Source organism: Cyprinus carpio, chromosome B16 (genome assembly GCF_018340385.1).
Source record: "Cyprinus carpio isolate SPL01 chromosome B16, ASM1834038v1, whole genome shotgun sequence".
Classification (NCBI taxonomy): domain Eukaryota; kingdom Metazoa; phylum Chordata; class Actinopteri; order Cypriniformes; family Cyprinidae; genus Cyprinus; species Cyprinus carpio.
In genome coordinates this window covers 11,587,789-11,606,287 of record NC_056612.1, presented here as the reverse complement: position 1 = coordinate 11,606,287, position 18,499 = coordinate 11,587,789, and the positions used below count along the sequence as shown (strand labels likewise).

General features: G+C 35.0%; 2 protein-coding genes across 5 annotated transcripts; one reads left to right on the top strand and one right to left on the bottom strand.

Annotated features, from left to right (window-relative positions):
• The first annotated feature begins 310 nt into the window (after nucleotides 1-310).
• LOC109057827 (tumor necrosis factor receptor superfamily member 10B-like) lies at nucleotides 311-8,435 on the top strand. The gene is made up of 9 exons (XM_042740746.1): nucleotides 311-390; nucleotides 909-977; nucleotides 1,188-1,239; nucleotides 3,846-3,953; nucleotides 4,082-4,285; nucleotides 5,835-5,954; nucleotides 6,051-6,082; nucleotides 6,162-6,321; nucleotides 7,272-8,435. Exons 2-9 carry the CDS (start codon nucleotides 909-911, stop codon nucleotides 7,517-7,519), a joined length of 993 nt encoding a protein of 330 aa, XP_042596680.1. The 5' UTR covers nucleotides 311-390; the 3' UTR covers nucleotides 7,520-8,435.
• On the bottom strand, nucleotides 8,332-17,234 carry LOC122139960 (CD27 antigen-like). Of its 4 annotated transcripts, XM_042740751.1 has the most exons (7): nucleotides 17,044-17,149; nucleotides 15,148-15,275; nucleotides 14,450-14,584; nucleotides 11,353-11,511; nucleotides 11,170-11,186; nucleotides 11,064-11,104; nucleotides 8,332-9,170 (listed from the first exon to the last, which is right to left on the bottom strand). In XM_042740751.1, exons 1-7 carry the CDS (start codon nucleotides 17,049-17,051, stop codon nucleotides 9,074-9,076), a joined length of 585 nt encoding a protein of 194 aa, XP_042596685.1. In that variant the 5' UTR covers nucleotides 17,052-17,149; the 3' UTR covers nucleotides 8,332-9,073. The 4 variants fall into 4 exon arrangements, with proteins under 4 accessions (XP_042596685.1, XP_042596684.1, XP_042596682.1 ...); XM_042740750.1 differs by having other exon boundaries at nucleotides 11,064-11,186; nucleotides 17,084-17,234; XM_042740748.1 differs by having other exon boundaries at nucleotides 11,064-11,186.
• Between the last annotated feature and the right edge of the window lie 1,265 nt (nucleotides 17,235-18,499).

Here is an 18,499-nt window from a genome sequence, read left to right as displayed (position 1 = left end):
GCTGGACGTAAAACTGAACAAACTTTTCAGTTTTATGTCCAACAAACTCCGTTTTATGTTTGCACGGAGCTGCACACAGAAAGAAAAGAACTCGTTCAAGTTATTTTCTTTTTGTGTGCAGCTCCGTGCAAACATGTCTGCAAGCATATGAATGTGTTCATATGTGTATATTTTTATGAGGCATCCCAAAACTCTCCAATTAGAAATACAGTCACATTCTGAATATGTCTTATAGCTTTAATCAAACCAGTAATAATGAAACATCAATGAAACGGTGACAGCCGCACAGTGAAGCTATTGCTTCTTTCTCTCTCTCTCTCTTCACAACAGTTAGCAGGTGATGGGCAGTGTGAGAAAGAAAGGGAGGGGAATGACAGGAAGCCACAGCAGGTGAGGAAACAATGAGATGAAATGATCAGAACAGAACAGAACACAGACAGGCAGAAGACACATAAATAGAGGCTGAAAGCATTTGATTATATATTGGATTCGACTAATTGTGAGTTACCGACTATTTTCACTATTGTTATGCTATTTTTTTTTACTTGCTTATTTTTTATTTTATTTTATTTTTTAAGCGCAGGTCTTCCTTTTAAAATGTTGACTACAATTTAAAATGACTTAGTTAAAGTAGGAGCCAGTCACATGCTTATTTGTTGTTTTTATCAGATCCACAAATCTACTTTCCCCCTTTTTTGGCAAACTCAGCCACTGCATAATGCAGTACATTGTTTTATTAGTCATGAACATGTGAACATTGAAGTGAAACTTTAATCACTCTTCTAAATCACAGTTCTTTATTTGAAAGTTTGATTGTGTTTGTTTAAATTGTATGTTCTCCAGTGACTGATGGAGGGTGTGTGATATGTTGTCTGATTGGATCACTGATATAGTTATATTGTTTACAGATGCTTGTGGCAGTGTTATCTGTAGCCATGGTGATGCTGACAGGTCACCTGATGTATGGGCTGCCTATGGTAAATTATGCTATAATATGTATTATATATATTGTTCCTAAAACACTTTGTTGTGGAGGCTTGTAGTATGATGCATGCTCTGTGTTCACATTAATCAGCTAATCTGAATTGTGATCTGAACTAGTGCAGAACCATACGTTGGTGTGCATTTTAAAAACACAGTGTCACTCAACTGGACGCATCCATTACACATTTTCTTGTTTTAAATAGGACGGAAAAAGGAGAAATCCGAGGGCCCTTTCAGATGAGCTGTGTGATCCAGGTGAGAAAGCATTTTTGGCCGGTATTTCTCTCAGTCTCTTGTATCCGGCATCACTTTCTCTGAACTCTTCCCCTGTTTTTGTGGAGTGCGTCAGCGTACCTTTCTGTCACAACACTTCCCAGTATTACATGTGTGGTCTGAGCAAGAAATCAGGACATTGATGGTTATTTATTAAGTTTTTCTTCACCGTTCTTTCTTCTTCCTTTCCCTCTCTTTCTTTTTCTCTCGTGATGGGAAATGGTATGTTCTGACACAGAAGCATAAACCACTTCCTTCATTAGAATGCCACTGCCTGTTTGAGCTACTTTGTAACGTCCTGTTTTTGATGCTATTTCTCGTCTCTCCCCTTAAGAGACCTCAGTCAGCAAGTCTGAGACTGTGCAGAAAAGTGTGGTGCATGTACGTGAGTGTGTCTGTGTGCTAGCACCCACATCCGCCTTTAAAAATTCAACATTTGCCCTTTGAGCTGAATGTCTGTGCACAGTCAAATACATATCGAGTTATTACACTTTTAAATGTGCTACGAAAGTCCTTTTAGTATCTATGCAGTGCATTAAGTTAAATACTAAACAGACATGACGGGAGAGATTTAAATGTTTTTGCATTCTCTCACAAAACTTTTGCACTTCCCTGATAAACTTTTGTGTTCACTTGTAAAACTTTTGTTAAGGAAATTCAATTTTAGGTGGGATGGAAAACTATTTATAGTATAGTTTTCTATAAAACGCAAAGAATCTCTGGGGAACACGACAGTTTTGCTAGAAAATGCACCGTTGATTTAAAGTGTTCAGGAAGTGGAATTATTTTTTTTATTATTATTTTTAAAAAGTCAAAACAAATTACAGTAACAAGAAAAACCAACTCCAAAAGTGAGTAAATAAAGACATTTGGAGATTATTTTAAGCAAAATGGTTGAAAATCCATAAATAGATTCACTTGAAATGTGCCATAACTGCTCACCACTCTTGACCAATAGGTGGTGTTGACACCAAATTGATGTGATACGCATCTCGATATATAGCCAAAAATACCATTCATTAAAGGTACATACAAAGCAGCTACCGATGCAATACGATTCAGTATGATGCAGTGCAATTCGATTTCAATTCGATTCAATACAATGCGATTCAAGGCAATACGATGCAATGGAAAAAACATGATGCTATGCAATTCAATATGGCACATATAGTTTGCTTTTATTTCTTTGTTTCAGACAGACAGTGAGTAATAAATTAACTTAAGTGCTTTTCTGACTTCTAAAGGCCCGTTCACACCAAGCACGATAACAATAAAGATATAGTTCTAAAAATCGTTCTCAATATTAAATAATAGCAGAATCCACACCACAGTTATAACGATAAATGCACAGAGAAACAATATCGTTGAAATCACTTTCAGAACAATTTTTTTCCAGCTGATGAAAAATGTAAACAAATTCATCCTGCTTTAATGTGCTCGAGAATTTAAAGCAGCAGATGGGCGTGCGATTAGAATAAACAAACGATATCATTCACTGGTGTGGATGCTAATATCGGTATCTTTATAGTTAGTTGAGAAACAGTTTACAGAGGAGAAATCAATCTACATATAAAATATTAATATTTATAATATAATAAAATAAAATAAATAAATTGTTTTTTTTACCGATGCAAACAATGCATTGCGCTACAAATGCTAACTTGTATCCGATGCACTCTTTTTTAAATCGATGCATTGCATCGTTAACTTTTATGCCGATGCACTGATGCAAATCAGAATCTTACCATCCCTGGTGTTAATATGTCAAAGCTACAGACATACAGACTTAGATGCATGCCATCAAATTAATTGATCCAGTATATGAAAACCGTTCTATAGACACAAAATCTATAATTTTTTGCCAGCATAGTCTGAAGATGAACAGTTTAGGACAAGTTTCAAAAGTAGGTTTTCAAATAAAATCAAAATGGCGGACAAAAAAAGTTATAACTGGTATCAATGTTCTTGGCATGGTTCAAGGAATCCAATGTGCTGTAAATGTAGAATTTTTGTTAAATTCATTTGCTCATTATTTGAGAAAGGTTTGACTTATTAACTTTGCATAATTTTTGTTAATGATGGAAAAATATGTGTGCAACTTTGGACAGTTGGTGGTGCTAGAAGGATTGAGTTAAAGACTCCAAATTTGCTGTGATTAATGTTCAGACTCTTTTCAATCCATGTGCCAGCTTTCATAACTTTCCCATTAATGGTTCTATGAGCTGCCAAAGTCTCAAGAGCAGAAATACCAGATCACAGTACAGCTACTTCATGATACCCAAAACACTCATGTATTATGAAAGAAGCAGCGATCTGACAAATTGAACCTTCTGAATTTGACACGGCATCATATATTCGCACTCACACAAGTGAGAGATGTAACAGCTAAAGACATCCATCTGACGCCTGCATACTTACACCAACAAGCGAATGGCCTCTGTCTATCTTAGACAAACTCAACTTATATAGGCTTAAACATCTATACTTTGAATTCATTTGACCTTAATGTCCTTCTGTCTTTTTTTGTCCTCTGCATTCCCACTTCCTCTTTTTCCACTCCAACTTCCTTACTGTTCACCATCTCTTAGGATATCACAAGTCACACGGTATGTGTGTTCAATGCAAAGAGGGTTTCTACACCAGTGAGAAAAACAGAGAGGAAACTTGCCTCCGCTGCTTCCAGAACTGCATACCTGGTATGAAGCTCGTTACACCTAATTAATCCATGATAGTATAAACAAGATGAAGTGAGAATAGAAACAGGAATTATGGCAAAAACATGCTTCATTTTAAAAATAAATGTGTGTGTGTGTGTGTGTGCCAGAATTCAACATGGAGGTGGAGAAGGATTGCACAAGCACATCAAATCTAGTGTGTCGCTGTCGAGAGGGTTACGTTTGTTTGACCGATCCACACACACGCCTATGTGACAGCTGTGTTCCTGTCTCCACCACAATCCCATCCTCCACCTCTCCTGATGTCCCATCATCCACTACATCCACCACTTCATCTACTAAGATTAAACTGGGTAAGCACTGTTGTTTTCTTCTGCATGATGTGTGTATTCTAAGGGTAGTATGCTTGAAGCATGGTTGGATTATGGACTGAGCCAATGTTTTGACAGGGGCTTCCAAGACATCAGGCCCCATGACCAGGGCCGGATTTCTGCATAGGTGTTCTAGGAATGTGCCTATGCTCACACATCCAAGAGGGCCCAATTACGATAAGGAGAAATAATTACTAGGCTATTTATTCTACAGGGTACCTACAACAGCAAAAGAACCAAAAAAAGACATTTACCTAGCAAATAAATATAACACACAATAGAATAAAGACAACAACTATTTCTATGTTTTGCTGATGATACATTAAAATATCCGCGAAACACTTTTTTTCTCCCAACTATTTTGCATACAAAGAGACTTTTTCAATAAAGTAGTTTCGCAACTGACAAGCATACCATTTCAAAGTCAACTCCAAAGGGAGTTATTCTGTTTAACAGAAAACACTTTTCAAGAACTACAACAAATGGCTTGTTTGGACTAGCACTAGCACGCTTCTTCCGGATATAGTGACATCGCAGTCACTCATTTAAATAATTCCCGCCTACGGGATACACACAAATTGGAAGAGGCCTGGGTGAGCTGCACTAGAAAAGATCAAGATGAAGAGCTGCTTTACCATGTTGTTGCGGTTATTGTAAGGTGCGTTACATTTCCAGAATGTACTCAAGCGGTTCGCCAGTCACAACGCACTGGGCCAGCAGACCAATCAGAGCACATTTCATATTTTGGAAGGAGGGGTTTCATCAAAACAGGAACTAAACAGTGCGTTCGAGACAGATTGGGAGGAGAGATGCTGCAATAATGTAAAATGTGTGAAAAGTAATGCGTTTTTGGAACAATCGAGCATGAAAACATTTTCTAGTAAACCCCCAAAAACCAAATCAATGCTTTAAAAAAGGGCATAATAGGTGGCCTGCCACTAGGAGGAGCAGGTGGAGTTGAATCCTTAAATCCTGACTTTTGTCAACCTGGAACTCAATAAGATTTCATATTGGCTTTTGGATTTTTGTAGAAAATAAGCTCTGTGACAAACCAAAGTAAAATAAATTAATAAATAAATATGTCCTCAGGAACCCTAAAGCATTAAAATCACACGTGCGCGCACACACACACACACACACACACACACACACATAATCTTTAAAAAAAAGTCTTGTATGACTAATGTATCTAACATTGACAGAAGTATTTTGAGCTTCTGTTAACCACAAACATTATTTCAGGAATCAACAACACATTCAAACTTATTTCCGGGTTTCAAGGGTCATTCGTGCAGCACTGAAGAAAGTCAAAACAAGTCACTTCATTCTTGATATTCATTAGATATTTAATTGCAGACATTCATTTTTGCCTGTTTTAGTTCTTAGATTACTCTTGCTATTACCTGATACAACCTTTTTGGAGAACCGTTTCTTGAAGAGATCTTTCCCTTATAGGATCTTTTCCATTAAACCTGTTCAGCTCTTCATCTCAACATAAATGCTAACTTGCATCCTTGTATTTATTTTACAGGTGACAGTAGTCTTGTGATGTGGATTTTATGTGGATTAAGTTTTCTAATTTTATCCGTTATCATCCTCATGCTGTTCCTCCGGCTCTGCAGGAAGAAGGAGAAGGAATGTTTTAAACATTGTGAGTAACACACACGTGAACACAAACACATTTTTTTCTCAGATGTTTTGTGAGTTAATCACTAGCTTACCTCTCACTGTGTCTTTTCTTCATTAGTTGTCAGGCAGTGCTCGTTGGGTAATATGGAGGTAAGTAATGAGCTGTTGCACATTTTGGCAGTATGTGAACATCATGAATTATCTACTCACAGTCCTTCAATTTCTTCAGGTGGACAGTGAGACTGCACCTCCTACTAGCCAACCAGATGAGAAGCCCCATGCCCAGGATATGCTGTCACAGGGCAGCACACCCACCAATCACAGCACAGACTGCTCGTTTCATCAGCCAATCAGCTCAGAGCAGACTGTGCCTCCAGCTGGCAATTTAGGTACTATAAAGAGCTGCCTTTTGTAATTTTCTTTTTTTATTAAATATTTGATTTGACTGTGAAATCATGTCAAGTGTCCAAACCAATATACATAAACATGCAGTAAGAAACAAAAGAGGACCACTGCAGACCCTCATGACTGTGTGACAAGGTCAATAAGCTGCTTAAAATATCCCGTAAATTGTATGTATGTATATTCATGTAGGCTATGTATAAAATGAAATGTATTACAGACTTTTCACTTGATAGTTTCCACAACTGAAAAAATAATAATAATAATAATAAATTTAAAAAAAAAAAATGTGTATTTGTATGTATTTTTTTTAGAGTAAAAAATAATTATTATATATATTATATATATATATATATATATATATATATATATATATATATATATATAAAAACAAGGTAATTGTGACTTTTTAAATCAAAATTCTGAGTTTTTTTTCTCAGTTGTGAGTTTACATCTCACTTTTTTTTTCATCACTCAGAACTGCATGATAAAAATTCAGTTCTGAAAAAGGTGGGAGAAAAAAAGTCATAATCGTGAGATTTAAACTCACAATTCCAAGAAATGTTTTCAGAATTGTGAGAATAAAAGTCAGAATTGTAGTATATAAACGTACAATTACGAGAAAAATGGTACGATTGCGAAAAATAAAGTCAATATTGCAAGAAAAAAGTCTGAATTGCGAGTTTATATCACACAGTTCTGACTTTATAACTTGCACGCAATTGTGAGAATTTTTTTTTTTTAGAGAAATGTGAGTCTGAATTGTGAGAATTCTGCCATCTTGCAGTTGCTATGAAAAAATTTCAGAATTATAAGTGGTTTTATTGTTTTATTCAGTGGCAGAAATAGAATTCGATACGTACCCCATAAAAAAAGCAATGGGAAAAAAACAAACATGCAAATAGTATGAAAATTCAACATTCTCTCTTTCTCGTAGGCCCTCTTCACATCTACGGTCCCAAGACAGTTTTTGTTAGTTTGCTCAATCAGTTTGGACTGGATGGTGGCGAGAAAAAAGCACACAAACTCCAAGAAGAATCGCTAAACAATATCAACGTGCCCTACCCTCAGTCTCCCCCCGTCCATCTGTCTGAGGAGGAAAGGAGCAGAGAGAACGATTTCATCTTCTTCCCATCTCAGGAGCAAGGGAAAGAGTGCCACATATCTAAAGAAGAGGTGCTGTGAAGGATAACGGATTACTTGTACCCATCTTCTTCCGTACTGTTCGACTGCTGTGTGGTTTGTTTTAGCTGATGCTTCATGAGTACCCAGTAAAACTCTAACCCTGGCAGGGGATTTCATCTAGAGAGCAACAGGCTGCTTTAGGGGAAGGCCTGGGTGTGTGACTAACAGTATGGACAACATACTTGTTGTGTATGAGCTTGACAGTTCATGCCAGCTTTGCAATATCACCCATAAAGTACGTTTATGCGTAACCACTGATTCTAAACCATCAGAACGGCAGTGGGATGCCGATGTTGACTGTAGGAAGAGTCGATACCAAAGGCTTTTACGTCTTACGATGGCTAAATGACTCTCAGGAAGTGTTTGAAAGCAAAGAGCAGCTCTAAAACACTCAGAAGACCAAAGATTCACATATATTGCGATATTTATTTTATGTAAATTTATTGAAGTCATTGTAACTGCAATGTGTCCCATAATTTCCTATCTATCTATCTATCTATCTAGGGCATTTTGAGTCTTGACATTAGTGAATATAAAACATTTATATTTATTTATACTCATTATTAATTCTATTACAAATGTTAAAGACACAAAAACAGTTTTTTGTTCTCACGCAGTTTATCAGTGTTCAATCACGTTAAGTCCCTGGTTAATGTTGTCAGTGTTCTTCCTCTTTTCTTTGGTTTTTATGCAGCAGACATGATGGATTGTGCCATCAAAGAAAACCCTGACATTTTGATGGTGGTCTGGAAATGTCAACATTGCTTCTTCATTTAGAAGTCAATAAGCACAGCACAGGAACACTCAGTAGCTGTTGTGTCATCATATATTATGTTTTATATTCGCTGTAATACACATTTTTAAACTTGATATTAATCGTAAAGTGCAATAGAATCAATAAAGATTTATTTTTTGACATGTTTCTCAGAGTACATTAACTTCACTGCAAATACAAATACAATTATAAAACTTATAAAATTTATAAAACTGGGTAACTGACATAAAACACTTGTAGGAAATGGCATGTTATATTCCCATCAAAAACTTTTTAAAATATTAAAAAAAAAATATTATGTTCATTTTATGTTTTAATATTTTCATCATTTTATAGATGCAGCTTCTATAACTTCTTATTATTTTGAGACATGTTAAAATAAATGAAAAGCTATATAAAAAATAACTTCAGAATAAGTAAAAAACTTCAACTTGCACTTTACCTTATACATTAATATACACTTAAAAAAGACCATGGGCATGCTGTGCAGAAACTACCCAATTATAAATACAAACAAGCGTGCAGAGAATAAAACCTTCATTTGTATAAAAAGATTAGCTCTATGTTGTATGTTATGTGCAGTGGCAACACAAATCTCTCTCTATCTCGGGATTTCTCAGGAAGGACAGTCACTATCACAGAACCTTCAGATGGGCCACCTGAGTGCAGATTTTCTCTTGCGTAAATGGCAGCAGCAGGTTTGTATCAGAGTAAATACTCAATCCATAGACGCATCAGTGGTCTTCTTCCTGCTCTTTTCTCAGACATCCTCAAGTTTTTCAGTCTTTCCACACATCTCCTGCACTGGCATTGGTACCTCCTCTTCCTCTGTGCACTGGCTGGATCCAGAGTTGCTCTTGTCTGTGCGCCATTGACCTGACAAGCCAGTACAATACACATCATTAAAGCTTTTTCCTTTTATGCAGTATGTCATCATAAAATGTTTTAATATATTGGGTGAAATATTAAACTCACAATTTAAAAATATGGAAATCACACAAATTTGTTTTCTTCTAAATATTATAATTAAGTGACTATAGAGGTTATTATTTTTTTTCAGTAAATTAGTTCAGTATATTTTAAAGGGGTTTTTCCTGGGTTATCTGTAAATTGAACATGTCCTTTTTCAACTTAAATCTTTCCAAAAATATATTATATTATATTATATTATATTAAATTATATTATATTATATTATATTATATTATATTATTAGATATACAAGCTGGGAAACACTCAAAACAGATGGTCAGTCCATTTTAGATATTATATTATATTATACAACAGTTCGTTCTGGTTCTCAAATCTGATTGGTTGAGAACCATGAGATATTGTACTGGTATTGCCACAGGAACACCGTTTCACCGTTTGTATCTCTTTTTGTATTTCTCACAGCGAGTGTCATGGCGGATGCCCAAATCCACTAAAATGTAAAAATAATACAGTTTTTGTGTCACGGAATGTAGTTTTAAGAGTTTTTTAGGTGAGAATGTACTTGGTAAGACTTCAAAAATACAATTTGTTAATAAAGATAATGTCTATTTGAAAATTTGCTTCGACTTTTTGGAGATGTGAGCTCCAGGGCCTCATGAACACACCAAGAGCTGCCTCACCTCGGCCAGATCTTCTGGAATTTGCCGCTGGCTCTGATGCCTCTATAGTGGTTAAACATGAGATATAATTCATTTTGGGTAAATCTGACGGGCCGTCTTTGGTCTCATTAATCTATTATTTGTTCCAGAACAAAAGTCTTGGCTGAAGGCAAAATCTCATCACGTTATATTTTATGTAACTTTAATGCTGTATATTAGAGAATGACTTTTATGATAGTTGTTGTTTATTAATCAATAAATAATATTTTATATACATAGTAGTATTTAGTATTGGGAAACAGTGTGTGTGTGTGTTCGTGATGGTAATTTTTATGACATTGTTCTGCCATTAGATAGCGACAAGTGACTGTTTTCCGAGTCAGCATTTAAGACTTTTATTTTGAAAGAGACTGAAATGGAAGTTATTTTTACTTTTAATAACAGCTTTTAAGATGCAGTTAACAAATGCAGTGAGTAGCGCTGTCATCGGAAATCATCCTTAACAGATGAAAGGACAGTACGACAAAGATATCGCTTTCCTCAGTGGACATTCAAAGTCATGTTTTATTGTGAATATGAGATTGAGCTGAAGAATGAATGCTGTATCAAATGCAGGTAATCACACTCGCTCAGTCTATCTCTCTCACACAATACTCCACACTACATAATACAGTGAGCTTTTAATTAAGTAATACAATATGTTTTTAATGAAGCAACTCAACATTCCTTCGTTACTAGTTCTAAAGTGATGTTTTCGAATTAGTACGGAGCCTTGAGCTCAGCTGTTAAACTGTCAAAATTAAATTTTAATCTGTTGTGGAAGGAAGTAGTTCTGCACAAAAGGGTTTTTAAAGACACTCCGTTGTTGTTTTCCATATACATTTACACTCGTGCCATCAAACTGTTGTATAAACGTAATATCACTCTCATACTCAAGCAATATAATTATATTATATTATATTATATTATATTATATTATATTATATTATATTATATTATATTATATTATATTATATTATATTATAGATGGTTAGTCCATCTTGGATATGATATCATATGATATGATATGATATTAATGTTATACTATTCATGCAATGGAGTGTCAGTATATTAAGCACTCAAAGAGCAGGTTTTCTTTGTGAATAAAAGCACTGATGTGTTGTTTATAGTAGCACTGACCAGGTGATGTTGGCATGATCCATCCATATTGTCGTGCATGTCTGCTGATGAGAAGGAAACAGGTGAGCAGAACGCACACACACATACACGCACAACACAGACTCACCGAGATCCACACTATATCTGGAAGAGGTTGATAGAAAGGGAGCAAATGGAAGGAGAAAAGGAGAGAGAAAGAGTAAACAGGTCAATAGAGAGTACACCTGATATACTCTGTGTGTGTGATAGACTCTTTGCCTTCAACAGCAACTAATTTAAAAGATTGACAACAGCGGGTCAGGACACTCACCATGGGTGGGCGGTATTGCTTTAATAGTAGCAAGTGAAGAAACAGTAGATGTCTGAATTTTCTCACACTCCTGGCATTTACTGTCTCTACATCTGTAGCCCTCAACACACGTACACACTGCATCACTTGTTGACGTACAGTTCTTCTCATACATCATATCTGCAAAGTTAAAACAGTGAAAGGGCTTATGTAATTTCTTCAACTGTGAGAACTCACACTTATCAAACAATAGTTCATTTTATTTAAATCCCCCCCCCCCCATCCCCAGAAATCTCATTAAAAAAATATAATTTCTAACATTATTACCAAAATAAAATAACTTCTGATTTGAGGTGTAGCAAAAATAACTTGATTGATTGATTGATTGATTGATTAAATTTAATTAAGATGAATTAAATCAATAAAATTTAATATGAATTTCTATAAGAATTGTAAGAATTACTGTTTGATTGTAAATGACCCACACTAGATAAATATGTAATGTTCACATTTACCTTGACTTTTTTTTGTTTTCATCAAATTGCATCTCAGAGATGCTTTGTTTAACCATTTGGGGTCAGTAATGAATACTTTTATTCAGCAAAGTCACAGTATATTGATCAAAAGAGACCGCCAAGGCATTTATAATGTTACAAAAGATCTCAATTTCAAATAAATGCTGTTCTTTAGAAATTTCTATTCAACAAAGTATCCTATATTTGAAATTATCCAAAATTTCTCCTATAATGCCTGATGAGGTTAGAGAACACCCGACAAGAGATCAGACCCCACTCCTTGTATATAGGGTTCAGGTCAGGGAACTGGAATGGCCATAGCAGAAGCTTGGTTTTGTGCCCAGTGACCCATTTCTGTGTTGTTTTTGACGTTTGTTTTTACAGTAGGGGCAGCTGTGGCCTAACGGTTAGAGATTTAGACTTGTAACCAGAAGGTCGCAGGTTTGAGTCTCGGTGCTGGCAGGAGTTGTAGGTGGGAGGGTGTGAATGAACAGCACTCTCTTCCACCCTCAATACCCATGGCTGAAGTACCCTTGAGCAAGGCACTGAACCCCCAGTTGCTGCCCACTGCTCCGGGTGTGTGTTCACTTCTCACTGCTGTGTGTGTGCACTTGGATGGGTTAAATGCAGAACACCAATTTCGAGTATGGGTTACCATACTTGACAAATGTCACGACTTTCACTTTTTTTTTTTTTCACTTTAGATTATTATCCATTTGGAAGATCCAAACATGGCCCATTATAAGATTTCTAGCAGAGTCAGTCACTTTTTGATTTTTTATCTGTTGGTATTTGATGGAATCAAAGATGCCGTGTGTCTAAAAAAGATGTCCAGGACCTCCAGCAGAAATACAGGCCCACAACATTAAAAACACAGTAGTATATTTCATTAACACATGGGATACTTTTTATCCCTGTGTACAACAAACCCATCTTGAGTCTTTGCTGCTAAAAAACATTTTTTAGTTACATCTGACCATAGAAGCCAGTCCCATTTGAAGTTCCAGTCGTGTCTGATAACTGAATATGCTGGGGATTGTTTTTGAATGAGAGCTTTTTCTTTTCTTGCTTTTTTTTTCTTTTTCTTGAAGCCCTGCCAAACAACATGTGGTGATGTACAGTACGTGCTGTTTGATAATTTATTTTAAGGTTTCCTGACCCTGAAACGCAACTATTTTCTGCAATTCACCAGCTGTGGTCCTTGGAGAGTCTTTAGCCACTCAAACTCTCCTCCTCGCCGTGCATTAGGACGATATAGACACACTTCCTCTTCCAGGCAGATTTGTAACATTTTCTGTTGATTTGAACATTATTGCCCCGATGATGGAAATGGAAATTTTCACTGCTCTAGCTCTTTCCTTAAAGTCACTTTCTAATTTGTGAAGCTCAATTATCTTTTGTTGCACATCAGAAATATATTCTTTGGTTTTTCTCATTGTGTTGGATGATTAAGGGAATTCGGCCTTTGTTTTCCCTCCTATTTATATTCCTGTGAAACAGGAAGCCATAGCTGGATAATTTCATGTTCATAATCACCCCGGTGTGCTCAAAATCGTAAATATGAATGGGATATTTTACTCATAAGAATTTCTAGGGGTACCAATAATTGTGTCCAATGTGTATTTGAGAAAAACATTTATTTCATAATGAGATTTTCCTCCATTTTCACTTTGATCATATTTACCAAGGGTACCAACACGCGTGTATGCAACTATGATTATTTTTGAGCACCAAAACAGAATATTAGAATGATTTCTGAAGGATCCAATGACACGGAAGAGTTAAAATGTTACCATCTTACAACAAAAAGAATGAAACCCCTCTAGAACATAAAAGTGCTTGCGCTTATATGTGAGCACAGTCATTTCAACAAGACAAGTGTCAAAATAAAACAGCAAACACAGTTTTTTTTTCTGCTGACTCACAAATTAACTCTCACACCACCTCAGGATATTCACTTTTCATTTCTGCTCATCTCTTTTTATCACGAGACACCTTAGCCTGGTCAATTTGACCCTAGGCATCTACAATCTGACCTAAAGTGTCATTTGGCACAAGCTTCAGAGAAAATGTTTGACAATCTGCAAAATGTACAAGGATTTTTTTTTTTAGTTTAACCAGCACGTCTATCTTTGGTAAATTGAAATGTATGCTGGGCTTTTAAATACTTGTTTGTTCAGTAACTTCAAACATTAGTTTCTCTCGTTTTGCTTGCTATATAACCTTTCAAGTATTTTGTTTGTTTAATCGTCAAATTCAATCTTTCGCAGGACATCTGCATATCAAAACATCTCAGTAGGCAGTTATTTCCATTACCACTCAGGTGCACTTGTTTTTTTTCCAGTGCTACACAATGTATTTTCAAGATTTGCTGTCCTATATCATACTTGTTATCAGACGGTTTTCAGACCCCCACCTACAGTACCGACATACTAAAAACCCACCAAGATCTGCTGAAGGGGAAGCCCCTGCTTTGTTTTACTGTCATGTTTGGTATTTCTAGTTCATGACTTTTCATACTGATTCATCTGAAGATTCAGAACATATCATTCTAAGAACATACAACCTGTTTTGTGATCATAAAAAAAATCGAGTGGACATACGGTCTTTGGTGCACGTTCTGCATTCATTGCACCAGTGGTAATTGATGTTATAGTCGTCCGTGAAGTAGCCATCTCCACATCTGGCACACTCAGTATCAGCCATTTGTTGTGTGCATTTCTGTATCAAAAGCTCTCCTGTATAAACACACACAAAGGCAGGGAAACATGCATGTAATGAGACGTACTGAGACATTAGTGTGGCAGAATCATGCTGACTCTGACAAAATGATGACATTCATAAATCCAGTATTCAATGCTGACTGGTTTGAGAGTTTACAAGGTTGAGTTCAGAGAACAAGTCATCCTCATACGAGAAACATGATGTGTCATTCTAAGACCTCAGGTAAATGTCATTAAACCAGACCATAGCTGAACCCTGAAATATTCTTTCATAATGCAGTTGGCACATCCTGACTTTTTCAATCGAAATAGGTCTCAAAAATCCAAACATCATTTAAAGGTCTTGATTCAGTCTGCGTAAACAGTCTACAATCAATTCTATAATAATTTGTCTCTAAAATTTGATTCTTTTAATGTTGCCTCAACCCAATGCCTAATCTAAACTCAAGTTATTTTGCTTCAGGGCACTTTACGTTAATTATCTAATCTTAACTAAAGAACAGCTTACTTCTTTCTCATCTTAAGTTCAACTCTGACTCAACTCTGCTCACAGTGATGAGGCAGCTGATTTCATTTACCTGGTTTACATTTTTTGCAGCATGTATTGTCATTCAAGTACTCTGTTTTGTCATCGCATGATGTTGATTGGACGAGAGTAAGGACATGTGATGAAAGCAGGAGGACACTGAGCAGGGCAAGCATCTTACTGGAAGAGAAAAAAGAAGCATGTGAAGGTTCAGAATGACACATGACACCTGGAATGACTTTAAATGTGTTCGCAGAGAATGTAAAGAGTCATACAAATCATGAATATATTACTTGGCTGTAACTGGCCTTTCATTGTGTTAAATTTTTAATGTGATAATTTAATTTAGATAATAACTTTTTGGTTATATTAGGTTCCCCTCCTTTATATTGATCTTTTACATATGCAATATAATCAATTACATATGCAATATAAAATATAAAAGCTATATATATATATATATATATATATATATATATATATATATATATATATATATGTATATATATATATATGTATATAGCATATATAGCATTTAGCAGAAATATTATATTTTTATCTTTTCACATATATATTTTCATTTATGATTTTTGTTTTACTTTTGAAATTATGATCAATTACATATGCAATATAAAATATAAAAGCTATATATATATATATATATAGAAGAAATGTTATATATTTATCTTTTCATAACATATATATTTTCATTTATGATTTTCGTTTTACTTTTGAAAATGTATATATTTAAAAATCACTTTTTTCACAGTTTTTTGAAACAAACAATGAGACGATAACATTATGTTGACATCTCTATACTCTGTACGAATAAGTGCATGAATTATACAATGAACTTTTGAGCACAGTTACAAAAACACCAATCAGATCCGGCCCCTCGCTTACTAAATTCAGCTTGACCTAGTTACGTTTTTGTATTGTCATTCAATTTAACTTTTAATTGACATTGATTGAACTGCATTCTTACAATAAGATCACTATAGATTTGCTGGAACATCACATGCAAGTTTGCCATTTTTTACCCTCTTTGTTAAATCACACATCCTTTAAATACGCTCTAAGATAGTAAAGTCTTCAGAAGAGAGTGACTGAAGTCTTACCTTGAAAGTGTGTACCAGATAGGAGACAGTAAGAAAAAGACGAGAGCTGTGAGTTAGTCGGGCCCCTCTGAATCTTTGAAGATGAGGGGACAGCTCTTCAGCATTAAATCTTTATCAGAAATGTCAGATGAGTCATATTTAAACTAAGTTCAACCAACGTTATATGAATGACTCTTGCTTAGGACCCCCAATAGCAGCAGCAGGTCTTTCTGTTGATATTTCTCCTGCGCATCTTTTTCCTCTACCCCAAATGTTCCATTAAAGGTTTTCTGTCTTGGTTTAACTTTTAACTAGTTCCAAAACAAACTCTCTCTTTCTCTCCATCTCTCTTTGAAATGAATACTGCGCACACAAACACTCTAGATGAAAAGGGTCTTAAGTCTCATTCTGAGTAAAAGCATGAGTAAAAAGACAAGCTCTTAACAGCCACTCATTCTGAGATGTGAGATCAGTAGTGAAGCCAGTGGTTGAATAACATGCAATCACAAAGAATCCATGAAGCTCATCATTTTATCCTGAGTTTAGATTAAAAAGTCTGCTTAGTGTAAAGTACATTATGTCTGAGAGCTGCCATAATGGTTTCTATTTTGGGTTTATTTTCCAAAACATGAATTCACTTCTTGAAATCTAATCTTAATCTGCTAACTCTTTCTCCCTAACTGTTACTCACACTTATGAGCTGTCAACTCATTGGTTTTATTCAGTGGAACTGATACCACTATGAGAGAAGAGTCATGTCCTTCTTGTAGTTTGTAGATTAGACATGCCACCGCAGCACACGTGCGCACACACACAAGCTCAATCGTGTTTACAGTAAAAGGAGGGCTCACCACAACATCGTTACATCTGCGAAGATATACGAAATGTTACCTCAGCAAATGTAGATAGCATCACATGCTGACAGGCAGGTAGCTTTACTGAACTCCAGGCTTCAAGTAAAAGAGTTTTCCCCTTATGAGTGAGACCCCTCCTCTAAGCAGTCATATTAGGTCGACCTGAATTTCGATTCCGTCACATACCTGTTACTGGCGTGGTGTGTTTTTGTATTTAAGCATGTTTCCTCTTAATAAATTTTAACATTTTCCTTTATAGACGACGGCTGAAATTGTGAACTAACTTTTGAAGGTTGCAGATGAAAATCTTAACTGATAATTACATTTTTTCTTTTAACATTTATACTGTCATTTTTGTCAAATTTAGTCATCTCTTGCTGGGAGACTGTGTGTTGTGTAGCCAGATCAGTTATGACATTTCTTGTATTCTCAAAGGCTTGAAAATGATGAGGCTGAGTGGCATTTTGTAATGTTTTGTGTGTTTGAAATATATATATACTTTTAAAGAGTCTGTCTAAAGTAATATATTTAAAATACATTTATTTCATTCTAAGTATAGTTCAAATTTATTAACATATTTACTGACATATCACTTGAGACTTACTGATGTAAAATTATAATTAAACTTTATTTGGAGTACTACTTGTGCACAATGCACATTTCACTATCACTATTGATAATCTTTGAATATCAGACTTTAAATGCAAGATATTTAAAGTGTACCTGAAGTTGTACCAACCGATTTAGCACAGTCAAATAAACTTACAGTATATCTTTAATTGGACTTCAGCACTACTTCCGGACAATTAAAGTGCATTAAGTACAAAATTAGTTGTTCCAATTTAGCAGACTCTAAGTATACCAGTTTAGTATAATTAAAGTACAATTGCAGGGTATTTTTATTAAGTGCATAAATAAGTAAATGTATTTGTGGTATACCCTCTAAAGACCAGAGAAAAAAGTTTTAGGATTTTTTTTTTTTTTACCATGTCTTTACATTGTTTAGAGCATTAAAAGTAATGCAAAAAAAAAAAAAAGTTATTTAATTCATAAGCTATGAAATGTCGGGACTCAATTTCTTTAAAAAAAAAACAAACAAAAAAAAACACATGAATGAACATGCATAGGCAAAAACTATTTATTTTTTAAATCACCAGTACGTTTTTAGTTTTCAAGATTTTTTTTTTTTTTTTTTTTTTGTATAAAGATGATTCTCAACTATGTTATAACAGAATGATTAAATATACCATTTTTCTTTCTGCAAAATGTGTGTAAAATGACCGGGTTTTCTTATTATATACAATGTATCCCTAAAATAAATCTAATTTGCATATTAATGTGTTTTTGGGGCAACATGTAATGAAAAATGAAGTGTAATAATGGGAGTAATAATTGACAAGATTTTCATAATAGTATATAATATTTCATAGAATATCGAAATATAATTTCTTTC

Coding starts and splice junctions, on each gene's coding strand:
- LOC109057827 (XM_042740746.1), top strand. CDS start 909: ATGCTTGTGGCAGTGTTATCTGTAGCCATGGTGATGCTGACAGGTCAC. Junction 4,286..5,834: donor ATCTACTAAGATTAAACTGG/GTAAGCACTGTT, acceptor TTTATTTTACAG/GTGACAGTAGTCTTGTGATG. Junction 6,083..6,161: donor GCTCGTTGGGTAATATGGAG/GTAAGTAATGAG, acceptor CAATTTCTTCAG/GTGGACAGTGAGACTGCACC.
- LOC122139960 (XM_042740748.1), bottom strand. Junction 14,585..15,147: donor CTGCAAAAAATGTAAACCAG/GTAAATGAAATC, acceptor GTGTTTATACAG/GAGAGCTTTTGATACAGAAA. Junction 11,187..11,352: donor AGCAATACCGCCCACCCATG/GTGAGTGTCCTG, acceptor AACCTCTTCCAG/ATATAGTGTGGATCTCGGTG.